Here is a 12,912-nt window from a genome sequence, read left to right on the forward strand (position 1 = left end):
TCTCTGATCCAGTGTCCTCCCCCCATGGAGGTGACCACTGTCCTCAAGCTGGCACGCATTATCCCCATGTATGCTTTTTATTGTGCACTATCTTTATGTGTGAACAATAGCAAACCAGATCATCCTGCAACTTCCTTTACCCAAGATTATCAGTGAGATACACCCACATTCTTTCAATTTAGCTAAAGGTCTCTCAATCTTGGCTCCATTTTGGGCCAAATAATTCCTTATTGTGGGGACAGTCTGTGCCTATTAGGATGGTTAAGTGCATCCCTGGCCTCTCCCCACTGGATGCCAGCAGCTTACTCTCCACCAAAAATGTCTCCAAAGGTGCCAAATGTCCCTGGAACACAGGCAAAATCAAAGCAGGCTGGGGGTAAAGTTATTCTAGTTCCTTTGTTCTCGCTGCTGTGTAATATTTCTTTGAATGACTGCACTATAAATGATGTTCCTATTTTCTATGGACAGACTTTGAGGTTAGTGCAGGGTTTTTTTTTTGCTATTACAAATAATGTAGAGTGAAAACTCCCTGCGCTCATTTCCTTGAGCCCATGTGGGGAATTTTTTCAAGAATGATTACCCAGAAGTAGAACTCAGAGTCATAAGGTCATGGGCAGCTTCTACCCTTACTTAATTCTGCCAAACTGCTTCCAGTCATGAGTCTTGCAATTCTTCTGTTGTACAATTCGCCAGGCTTTTCCTTTATGATTGCTGGGGTTTATGACATGCTTCAAAGTCTTCTCCATTTACATTTTTATTTGTCTGAAGGTGAGTGTGGCTAAAGAAGGAAAGTAGCTGTCCAGTTTTTTTGCACCATTCCTTAACACAGATGACTGCATAATATGCATTGGTTTCATAAAGGTTATGTATTTCTACAGGTTCAGGAAATTTTCTAGGCATCACACCAATCCGTCCACAGCTATTATTTCCAGGTAGGAGGAGAATGGATGTTACCTAGCTACATTAAAAATTGTCAACAATAAACCTGTCTTATTTGTGTCCTAAAAGAATAATAGTTAAAAAAAAAAACTAATGTGGTAAGTGTGTTGATACCAGTGAGCTGGACACAAGTTACAGAAAAACTTAGGTTTTTTCTGAACACCTGATTTAGTCAAAGAGGCACTTATCATTGTGGGGGAGGATCCTAAGCAGGGGGCTGGGTGAGGGTGCAGGGGTGGGGGCGCAGAACTGCACCTTGTCCCAGCCATTCTGGGATGGTCACTGCCTGTCCTGGGCCATGGGGGTGAGTGCTCTGGACTGTCTGCTCTGTTGTGCCTGACCAATGGCCAAGGGGGCCTGGCCTTCGTGCAATGGTGGTGGACATGACTTCACACCTTGCAACCGGAAACAGATGGTTCTATTGGCAACCTTGCCTGCGGAGCAGCTGGTCAGGTCAACACAGGCCTAGAACTCCCACAAAAAATATCTCATTGTCAGCTGAGTGCCAGGGAGGTAGATCAAAGGTGCACCTGGCCCAGAAATAGTCGCCAGCAACAGGCCTCCCAGGTTCTGTTCTAGGGATGCCAGGGACATGGTGCAGTCATTGTTGATTGCTCTCTCCCCCATTAGGACATCAACTCTAGAGGGCAGGAATCTTCTCTTTTTTTCCTTTGTTCTCAGTGTCTGACAGATAGAGGTTACCTAGTGGATATTTGTGGAATGGCTACCTGAGGGTGTAAAAACCTCAAGGACTTCCAATTCCCCTTCTTTCCTGCTGATATTTTCATTTTGAAGTGGCAGATGGATGGGGAAACAGTAGGAATTATCTGGATCATGGCTTTCTGCCACCTTCAATAATCATTTGATTCTTGTTCCAATTCATTAAATTGCTGTGCTTGAATGACAGCGTAAGAGGTAACCAAGAGAATCCCAACCCAGTTCACCTAGCACTTGTCTCATCTTAAACTGGGAACTTCCACACATCCCTTTCTACTGTACATGTTTGGTTGCTTTCTTTCTTTCTTTTTTTTTTTTTTTAAGATTTTATTTATTTATTTATACAAGCACTGGGGTACAGTCAGAAGCAGGGGAGGGTGACAGGATTCACCAGAGACAGAGTGGGGAGCAGAACAGGCAGACTGATGAAGTACACTGCTGAGGGGAGCGGCGGGCGGCAGGAGAGGTCTGCACACCATGTGGGACCCTCGCCCGGCGGCTGGGGATAGAACCGGTGCTGCAGAGGCTGCGGGCAGCTTCGCAACCCAGTGTTCAACCACTGCGCCACCGGGGAGGCCCTGCTTTCTTTTTTTAAAGTTTTAGTTATTTACACAAGAACTGGGGTACAGACCAGAGGAGTGGAAGAGTGAGAGAATTCACCAGAGACAGAATGGGGAGCAGAACAGGCAGACAGACCGAAGACACTGCTGAGGGGAGCAGCGGGTGAGACAGGAGAGGTCTGCCCCGTCATGTGGGTATCTCCCTGGTCGGCTGGGACTCGAACCCGCGCTACAGAGGCTGCAGACAGCTCCACAGTGCTGTGCTCAACCTGCTGCGCCGAGCCACCGTAGAGGCCCTGGTCTCTTTCTTTACATAATGTTTGCTTCTAAAGATTGTTGATTGTGGAAACAGGAACAGACCCGGCAAGATGATTTGCAAGTGGTTAAAGGATGGCAGTCATTCAGTGACCCTCAGTGAAAATTGATGCCAGCTGTGTGCAAGGCACCATGCTAGTGAGGGGACACTGTAGTCAAGAAGACAGCCTGTGCCCTCAGGGACAAACAGCTTTGAGCTAACGTCTAATTGAGCATTTAATCTATGTCAAGGCTTTATGCCTTAACTCATTTAATCCTTACAAACACCTGGTCAGGTAGGTTCGTAGGTTCGCATTTAATAATTTGCCCTATCTATAGGAGACAGAGGGGCTGGAATTTGAACTCAGGCACAGCTGTTCTACAGCTGTGTGCTTGACTTCTGCTCTTTCCGCGGATCAGGACGCCAGGCAGTGACAAAGCAGCGTGATCCGCACCGCCCCTGATGAGGATAAATACAGGGGGGAGGCGATTTCCCCTTGGGAATGGTCAGGGAGGATTTGGACAGTGACAACAAAAATTAGCTGGGGAAGTGGGGAAGGAGAGGGGTAGGCAGAGGGGGAGCGTGCACAAAGGCCAAGGGATAGAAAAACCAGAGCACTCTAGGGTGCGGGCATTCGAGCAGTGCCAGAAGCATGCGAGGGAAGTGAGGAAACTGCAGAGAAGAGGGAGGAAAAGCAGCTGCTGTCGCCCTCACAGCCTCCTTCTCTGCAGAGCACAGGAGGTGCATTTCTGTGCCAGACCAAGAAGGCGACTAGGGACTGGTAGCTGGGGGGGTGTGGGGAGGCTGGGGTATTTGGAGGGTGAGAGGGGTGGGGTGCCGCTGAGGAAGATAAGGCACCAAGTGCCCAGCTGTGGTTGCCATGGACATGGGTGCTCTTTTGACTGCTCTCCCCTTTGGTCAGCAGCAGCCAGCAAGTCCTTAGGGAAATTAGGAAGGATGAATTAATTTTTGATGATTTTATTTTTTTAAAAAAAGCATGTGTAATGTCTGTGCTGTAAGACTCTGTGGAAGTAGGAGTCCTTTAATGCTGACACCAATTCCTACTCTACAAGTTACAATTGTAACAAGTGATTGTCACTTGCAGAGCAGACACATTACATGCAACAAAGAGTTCAATGAAATAGCATCAGCAGGGCAGGATGCAAGAGCGGGGAAGGAGGCTAGGATTGATACTGCGCCCCCCCTTCCAGGGGGTGCCACTGGTAACAGCCTTTGCCTTCGGTTCCCTCTGGGTTACAGGAGGAAGTTGTATCCTACAATGTGGAGATTTCACAGGGCACTATGTCCCTTGCATCATTTTGTCTGGGAGTGGGTGTCAAAGGGCAGACTGGAAATCTGGGGGTCATCTTTGGTTGTCACATGCAGCCTGTTAGCATGCAGGGGCCACTGTGCAGAGGAGGAGTCTCAGCAAGACTTGCTTCACATCACAAACACACATCCTGCATTCAGGTAGCTGGGAAGACCTATTTGTGATTATTTGAGCCTAGAACTGCAACTTGATTTTACATACAAAACAAGTTTTGTGGGTTTTTCTTGTGTATTAATATATTTAAAATTCCCAGTGCCGCAACCACAAGATTGTACTTGTTTTGTTTGAAATTTTACAAAGAGTTGCTCCTCAATTTCAGCCACATGACTCAGCAGTCAGTCATGGCATTTGAGTTGCCAAGACAATACAATGCAGTTGTTACATTCAAGGTGAGTCTATGTACATGCTTCACTATGTCTTTAGTCATCATTTATATTAGATCATTATAATTTCTTTGTATGTATGTGTATTATCAATGTATATTATCCATGAATTTTGCTTCATAATCATAAAAGGGATGTTAGGAAATACTAATTATGCAATGGGTGTTGGACCCGATTGAGTTGAGAACTGCTGGTCTTTGTCAAGGCACTAAGTTGGCACTGTGGGTTTTTTTTTTAACCCCTCCTCAACGGACACTCAAAAGGTGGTGGCTTCTGCATATAATTATTTTTCCTAATTGCAAAACTGGACTTAGGTTTACTTCCTCATTTAACTGTTCAGTGACTTCTATCCCATTCTCCAAACTAAGTGAATAGCTTTGTAATACAACAGTACCCCACAGCCCGAGTACCCATAGCTTCTGGGCTTAGTAATGGGAGTTTTTCAGAAATGGCATTAGAACCAGGCCCTGGACCATCTAGTTCTTGGGAGTGCACCTTCTTTTTTTTTTTTTTTTTTTTTAAAGATTTATTTATTTATTTATACAAGCACTGGGCACAGTCAGAAGCTCGGGAGGGTGAGAGAATTCACCAGAGCCAGAGCAGGGAGCAGAGCAGGCAGAAGGACCGAAGTACACTGCTGAGGGGAGCAGCGGGCGGCAGGAGAGGTCTGTGCGCCATGTGGGACCCTCCTCTGGTGGCCGGGGAGCAGCCGGGGATGGAACCGGCGCTGCAGAGGCCGCGGGCAGCTTCGCAACCCAGCGCTCAACCGCTGCGCCAGCGGGGATGCCCGGGAGTGCTCTTTCTGATGGACTTCAGAGACTCACACTGTTCTCCACTGCAGAGGCAGAACACTTCCACACTCCACTAGGACAGCCTCAAGGCCCAAGGTCAACTCAAGTGAGATGCAAATTAACCAATATCTTGAGAATGCCACATCATACCAGGCACAATGAGGTTTGTTACTACATTTAATCTTTACAATCACCCCAAAGCCAGAAACTGCTTTCCCAGGTCACACATCTGACAACAGTTGATCTGGGATCAGAATTCAGGTCTGTGTGTCCTTGAAACCCAGTATTATTCTCATTATAACCCATTAACCTGTCTAAGAAAACCTTGCAATCATACCTCAGTTTAACCACTGAGGTTTTCTGTGTTTAAATCAAAGAAGTTCTGAACAAATGACTTTATATTCATTCAACACCCACTTTTTAAGAAAATGGAAGACTTAATTCAGTGTTGAATATGCTTTCTTCTGAACTGCTTAACATCTTCCTCTTAAAGATCTACTCAAGTCTGAAAAAAGGTCTTTCGTACTTCCCCCCCAAGATTATCAAGACACCTCTCTGACAACAGGTTAGTATGTGCGAACCTTCAGTTATTTCATCTTTAGAGGTTTTGGAGTTCTGCAAGACAGGGGAATGTCTCATGTTTAGACCGGTGGTCACAAGCAGGGACAATTTTTCACCCAGGGGGATATTGGACAACATCTGGAGATATTTTGGGGTGTCATAACTGGGAGAAGGGTATATGTGTGCCACTATTGAGAGGAAGAGTCAGAGATGGTGCTCAACATCCTTCATAGTACAGGACTGTTTCCACCACAAATAATTACCTGGCCCAAGATGTCAAGAGTGCTATTATTTGCTAGCCTGCTGCTCCCCTCAGCAATGTATTTCAGCAGATCTGCCTGTTCTCCCCATTCTGTCTCTGGTCAATCCTCTCACCCTCTCACCCCCCGTATCTCTGACCTGCACCCCAGTTCTTGTATGCACAAATAATCTTTTTTAAAAAAGTCATTTTGTTCAGTTTTCATTTTGAAAGTCCCTATTAGACTCCCCCAATTATCACATACTGTGACACTTTGGTCCCCATCTTAAGTGGATTCACTTTAGGTGAGCTTTATTTTAGTGTTAATCCCTCTCCAGTAGCTGAAAAATCCTGCTTCTGACTCTTCAACAATATATTCTTCTGCTTGGGGAAGAAACTGCTCAGCCTTCCCAGCTTGGGGAAGAATCCTACTCCAAAGGCACTCTGCTCACCAGAGCTCTGGGTCAACCCCTTTCTAGCAAGTGTTCTGTCTTGAAAAATTGCCTTTGGGCACTGGCAAAGCTGAAATTGAGAATGGTTCTCCAGGCCACAGACTTTGAAAATCTTTCTTATCAAAAATTTTTAAAATTTTCTGATTACAGAAGAAATCACTGTGTAAAAAGAAAGCAACATAATAGAAGTTGCACAGAGTTAGAGCCTCCTATATATAATCCATTACCCTAGAGGAGGTTGTAAGAGTTTGATGTGTATTCCTCTAGGTTTTTCATAGCCAAATACTATCAATCAGTTAAGAAAGGGGAAGGGTATACTACAGTTTGCCACTTGGTTTTTCTCTCATAATATATACTGCACATGTATCCATACCTAGCTGTACTGCATTCCGTGGAGCAAATGACCTTATTCAATCAAGTCCTTATTGATAAATATGTGGGTTACTTCCAATGTTTTGTTTTTACAAAGAACATGACATTGAATAACCTTAAACTTTTTGGTTTGTGTACTTGTGAGGTCTGTAAGTTGAGAAGTGTAAATGCTAAGTTCAAATGGTATCTATATTAAAATACATCTATATTGTAAATGAAAAGGGTCTTTATCATTTGCCTGTTAGCTAGGTCTTGCAGCTATCAGATTGTATACAGAAGTGAAAGTTGGCACAGGAAAACATTCACTGGTGAAGAGACTACTGATAAAACTTGTCCCTCCTGGCTTCGTAAGTATCAGAACTTAGAATGTCTCTTGTACCCACTGTGGTCTAGTCTTGGGTTAGTCTCTAATCACATTATAAGCATATGACACAAATACAATGCTGAGTAATTGAAATCACTGCAAATTTGCAAAAGATGGCAGATGTGATGAACTTCACCAATGCTAGAAAACTACTCAAATCTCAAGCCACTGAATAATGTGGATTTGGCACTCAGACTAGACAGTAAAGGGAATGGTGATAAGGTGACACTTATCACCTTATATTAATTTTAAAAATGTGAATATTAAGATGGAGGTCCTTAAGAGAACTGAGGAAGACCTCAAACCCTTGGCAACAATTCCCTCTATGATTATGCTGAGTAATCAAATGGGAAGGACATTGTAAAATACTAAACCATGGTTTCACTTGAAAAAGCAAACACTTGACTCATTCTTCATGAAAAATACATTTGAAATTATAAAAATGTTTTTTAAGGTTTTTAGGGCCCTCTTGGTGGCACAAGGGTTTAAGTCTCAGCTCTATGAAGCTATCGGCAGCCACTGAGACCTGAGTTCAATCCCCGGCGAGGAACTAACCCACAAGGCATAGCAGACCTCTCCTGTCTCGCCTGCTGCTCCCCTCAGCAGTGTATTTCAGTAGATCTGCCTGTTCTGCTCCCCATTCTGTCTCTGGTCAATCCTCTCACCCCCCATATCTCTGACCTGCACCCCAGTTCTTGTATGCATAAATAATCTTAAAAAAAAGTCATTTGTTCAGTTTTCGTGATAAAAGTCCCAATTAGACTCCCCCAATCCTACCACAGACTGTGACACTTTGGTCCCCATCTTAAGTGGATTCACTTTAGGTGAGTTTTTTTTTTTTTTTTGGTGTTAATCCCTCTCCAGTAGCTGAACAGCCCCTCCATTCTCAGAAGCCTGGCATTTGCACTTTCTTATGTCCCAGCACTCATGTCTGGTATGCAAAGGCAAAATATTTCCTACAATTATCGAATCCTTCCAGAAGCTGATGTATCATGTGGCACATGGGTCCCTTTTCTGTTTACCCCCTTAAGAAGTCACTGAGGAAGGATGAAAAAAGCCCATGCTTAGTTCGCCTTCTACCAATGCCGTCCCTTCCAGCTACCAGCCAAAAACCAGCTCACAGAACAAGACAAAAACCCCAGCTGCAAGCCCTCTATATCCTCACAGGCTGGGGCTCACAATCTGCCCCGGGAAACCTGTCGGCATTCCTAGGCCACCGAGAAAGGAAACACGCCAACACAGGCCCTGAAAACTCAGCTGTGAGATCTCATGGTCCTTTGATGCAATTCAGTAGTTTGGAGACTATTGTCAAGAGCCATAGACAGAAAGAGTCATACAATACTTTGCTTAAATGTCTATAAACAATGTGCCCATCTAACCTTTCTCTCTGGCAATTTTAAAATAAAAATATACTTTGTATAGATAAACTTAGAATGTCAAAGCTGAAAAGAACAAAACACCTATTTAAACAAACTTCACTTTACACAGGAGGAGAGTGAAGTCCTGGGCCAGCCACCTGCAAACTTCTATCAAGTTTAGACTTTGTAGGCCAGATGGTCTCTGTCTCAACTATTCAACCCTATCACTGTAGTGCAAAAAGCAGGCAAAGGCAAAGAGATGTGCGGGTGTGATATTTATTTACGGACACTTCAATTTGAAATTTACATTATTTTTCACATGCTACAAAAATATTGTTCTTTCATTTCAACTATTTAAAAATGTAAAAATCATGTTTAGTCAGCTAAACACAAAAACAGGTGATAAACTGGATTTGGCTGTTGGCCAATGTGCTGACCCCTGTTCTAGGCTACTCTGACACCCCAGAGCAGCAGTCAGAGCTGGCCAGGTCACCCCATGCTGATCTGCTCTTGGCTATTAAGGTAGATTATGTATGCCAGGTAGAATGTATGCCAGGCCACAGCTGAAAGAACACTGCTGAAAGAACACAGATACAATGCCACAGTGTGCATTACCTACACACGAATACAAGAAAAATAAAATAAATTTGAGAAACTCACTAAATTTGAAAAATAGGCTTTATTTGAACCAGTGGTATTGTATGACATCCTATATGGCATAACCGATTACAGCCAAGTTCATGAATACAAATAAAATAGCAGTTTCCCTCATTCTCTCTTTTGTTTTCTCATCAGAGAAATTAGGAGAAATCAGGAGACGGGAGTACAATGCTCAGAAACCCAGGAGCTCTTCCACAGGCTCCAGCTGAGTCCAGGCTCCTGGAGCATGCAGCCTCCTAACACGTATGTGGTCACATGTGCAAAGACCTTTATTAAAAAATATTCAGAGCAGTATTTCTATAGGAAATCACACTAGCATTTACAACCAAACACGGCTGATAAAATTCATCCTGCTGTGGGTTGTGAGGATTTGAACTGCATATAAAGGAGATGAGGCCTTTGCGTTCGTTTTCCTTTAAAAAGGGGGAGCACCCCAGGTGAGGTGTGATCACCAGGAAGCCTGCCTCCTGCCTTCCTGCTCCAGTGGACTCAGGGGTCCTACCCTGTCCCTCTGGAGTGCACGTGTCACTGAGCTGTGACAGAGAAATGGAAACATCTGGGCCCAAACACAAGACTTCGTCTCACAGCCAAAACGGAAGTGGCTTCATACTTTCACAAAAGTTTTAAATATGGGCCCTTATGTCGGATAAGATGCCTAAAATTCAGAAAATTATGAAAACAACTCTTTTCCACCCCTGAGGATATTTCATCTTTATAAAGTTGAAAATACAAAATATTAAAATAATTTGCCCTTTCTCCCCATCAAAAGGAATCACATTCTCAAAAGATTCCTGCAGTATACAAAATTCTGAAATAAAATTTATTTCTCCCCAAACCAAGAAGTCAATATGAAGCTGCCAAGAAGACCCTTTTCCAGAGAGGGGTGGAAAAGAAAACTTGTTGCTTTTTTTTTTTTTTTTTAAATAACCATATTTAAACAAAGATTGCAAAAGGAGTTTCTGGCCTCATGAGTTTTATTTTTCACTTTGATTTTCAGCATTTCTTAGCATCGCTTATTGGGAGTGAAGAGAGTAACTTCCTTTCCAAAGTTTGAGATATTCCTGGGAAAAGCCCTGATCTTTCCCACGATAACTTCCCGAAAATAGCTTGTTGAAAACCAGATGGCAAGAATGAAAACGCTATACATCCATCTGTTTCATTTCTTCATAGTTTTCACATCAAAAGCACCTGGAGTATCAATTGTGTACAACACAAATAGCACTGGGGGCTGAAGAGAATGATGTCGCCTGCCCACAGCAGCAGCCGGGGTGACGTGGGTTCTGAACTACCCAAGAAGTCTTCGCTGGCAAACTTGCCTGGCACTAGGGCCTCCCGAGGAGGACAGGACAAGCAGCTGGGCATGCTCAAATAGCAAGACGTGCAAATACACTGTCACTCTGCTAGGAATAAAGAGCACACAGGAAGGACACTGACAGCAAGAGCCGGCTTCTGACTACTGGGGCCAATACTCAAGAAACCTCTGCACTGGAGGTGAGGGGTAAGCAGAGAAATGGCAACAACATCTGGGGGGAGAGGGAAAGAGAGAACACACATGCTCACACGTGCACACATGGCGCCTCTGGAAGGCTCCCTGGTTACTTAAGTGGCCGTCTGACAACGTTGGCTCAGAACTTCATCTGCTGCACTCTCCTAACTGACTACACTTTCTTCTCTCCTTTTAAGGCACAAACATATTTACAGTTTCATATACACCTGTTGAGTTCTGAGACTCTTGTAGACTAGCGCACACAGCCAGCTGGGCCTTTCGCTGTGCTGAAGGGTGCGTCAGATGTGAAGAAGCCAGCAGTGAGCCTTCTTTGCGCCACTGTGGAAGGCAGTCTTCTAACCCCACCATCACGGTGGGGCCACAGGGAGACGCCAAAATGGCAAAAGCATGACTGGGATTTGGGATGTTTAATATTTTTTACTTTGTATTTGACATATCCCCAAGAAGATGGCAGCTCTGTGTGCCTGAGCTGACTCACGAAGAAGAGCAAGCGGAGGCTGCCACGGGGCAGCGGCAACTCCATGTAAAGTCACTGTGATCATAGTTTGCTCATATTCTCTTACACCCCCCCCACAAAGACAGGCATACACATGCACACACGCAAACACACATGCACACGTGTGCGTATTTACGCACACACACATGCGCGCACATACACGCACGCACACACACACACACACACACACACACACACACACCCCTTCCACCAAGGAGGAAATCTCTGCATCAAGAGGCACTTGAATGATATTTGGAGAGTTCCCATGAAAAGGCTTTCCCCTCACAGTGAAGTGGGATCAACAGAACAGAAATCAGGTGCTCAGGACTCCATCTCTTCTTGGTCAAGGGGTGGTGGCACAAAGCTGATGACTTCATCGTAGGTCAGGCCTAGAAATTGGGAAGGAAAAATAGGGTGTGAGACTATCCTCTTTGCAGGCAAGCGCTCTACCTTCTAAGCTCAGGATCCCTCCTCCCCGTCCAGGCGAGAGGCTTGATGGGCTATTTCAAGTAACCGTTTCGTTGCTTATGTGTGATATCCTAAAGGAATATGAGGTTCAAAGATATGGACAAAAAAAAACAAACAAACCCACTTTTTCTTGTTTCTTTCATCACTGAGTACTTCCTCTTTAATGTTCTCTGGAGATGGTGCTCAAGAATAACAGAGTTGGGTTCCATTTTGGATATGTCCCTAACTAGGTCTAAGGAACCAGATAAGCTACAAGTCTTCTTTTGTCCCAATTTGACCAACTGTAAAACTATAAAGATACTACACCCTACTTAGCTCAGAGAGGTACTGTAATTTCACGGACTCTAAGAACCTCAAAGCTCTATGCAGACGGGGAGGCTGTGTACAACGTCAGACCAGACAAAAGTGTCTCAGAGGCCCGGGGTGTCACCATCTCCAGCAGACAGTTTCCATGACAGTAACATACTCATTCTGCATTAGAGACCCTAGTTACAAGTCTCAGCAAGTTGGTGATAACTACTCAGAAATTTTTATTTTTCCCACAGTTTTAGGCTAGTGGTAACAGAAAGCTATAAACCCTCTTTTGCCCCAGTTCTAAGTAGGTAAGATTCTAAAATCTTTCACAAGCTAGATGTTAATCCTGTCCTCGTGACTTACTTTTCCATTCATCTATAAGGAGGTCCCTGCTTTCAAAGGACTGATCGTAAGGATCAGCCACTGGTTCATCATCAGGATCGTGGTACTGAGCAAAGTAGGCATGTGCAAGGGCTTGGGCTGCCGTGATTCTCTTATCTGAGTCCAATACCAGCATCTTTTCCAGCAAGTCAACAGCTGTCAGTATCATAGATGGGAAAGAATAAGAAGAGTTAACACATTACCAAAAACGTAAGCATCTTAAGGAATCACATAGTTTTGACACTTCATATTTAAAGAATTTCTGAAAACCAGAAGTTAGACAGCAATTGGGAGAATAAATATTTCCATGACCATAGTTACCGTTTTGATAAAGTGCCTGCTCTATAATGTTCCTTTATGGATGTTTACAAGTGTGTTTTTAAAGAATATATCATAAAGAAAAACATATAAAATTAACTTGGATTCTGTTCGAACAAGTTTTTGTAGAATGTCACCATCAAACTGCTACCACTGTAGTCAAATTACCACCAAAATGAAAGCCTATAATTACAGTGATTTTAGAAGAGGTAAAAGGGCTGGGTTCTTGGGTTTTTTGGTTTTTTTTTTTTTTTTTTGCCTTTCACTGTTTATTACTAATATAAGGCAACGATTCAGCCAATGAATTGTCAAACAATTATCAGTGTTTTACATAGGTATGTGGGTGATATGTGGATAAAAGGGAATTTTATTTTAAAAATTTTCACTGTGAAATAACAACAGCACAGTGAACATATATGCATACCACT

General features: G+C 43.7%; 1 protein-coding gene across 3 annotated transcripts in view; it reads right to left on the reverse strand.

Moving 5' to 3' along the window:
• Positions 1-11,344: 11,344 nt before the first annotated feature.
• The window catches only part of MAPK14 (mitogen-activated protein kinase 14), a gene marked incomplete at both ends in the record, with an annotated part of 75,487 nt that continues 73,919 nt past the window's right edge, over positions 11,345-12,912 (reverse strand). For 2 of the 3 annotated variants that reach the window (XM_084259597.1, XM_084259596.1), the window contains 2 exons: positions 11,345-11,412; positions 12,149-12,322. In XM_084259597.1, the coding sequence (XP_084115723.1) occupies positions 11,345-11,412; positions 12,149-12,322 (242 nt within the window). Of the gene's footprint in view, positions 11,413-12,148; positions 12,323-12,912 lie in introns of those variants that run through there. The other variant, XM_084259598.1, reaches the window with a different exon arrangement.

Source organism: Talpa europaea, assembly GCF_964194135.1.
Source record: "Talpa europaea genome assembly, chromosome: 2".
Taxonomy (NCBI): domain Eukaryota; kingdom Metazoa; phylum Chordata; class Mammalia; order Eulipotyphla; family Talpidae; genus Talpa; species Talpa europaea.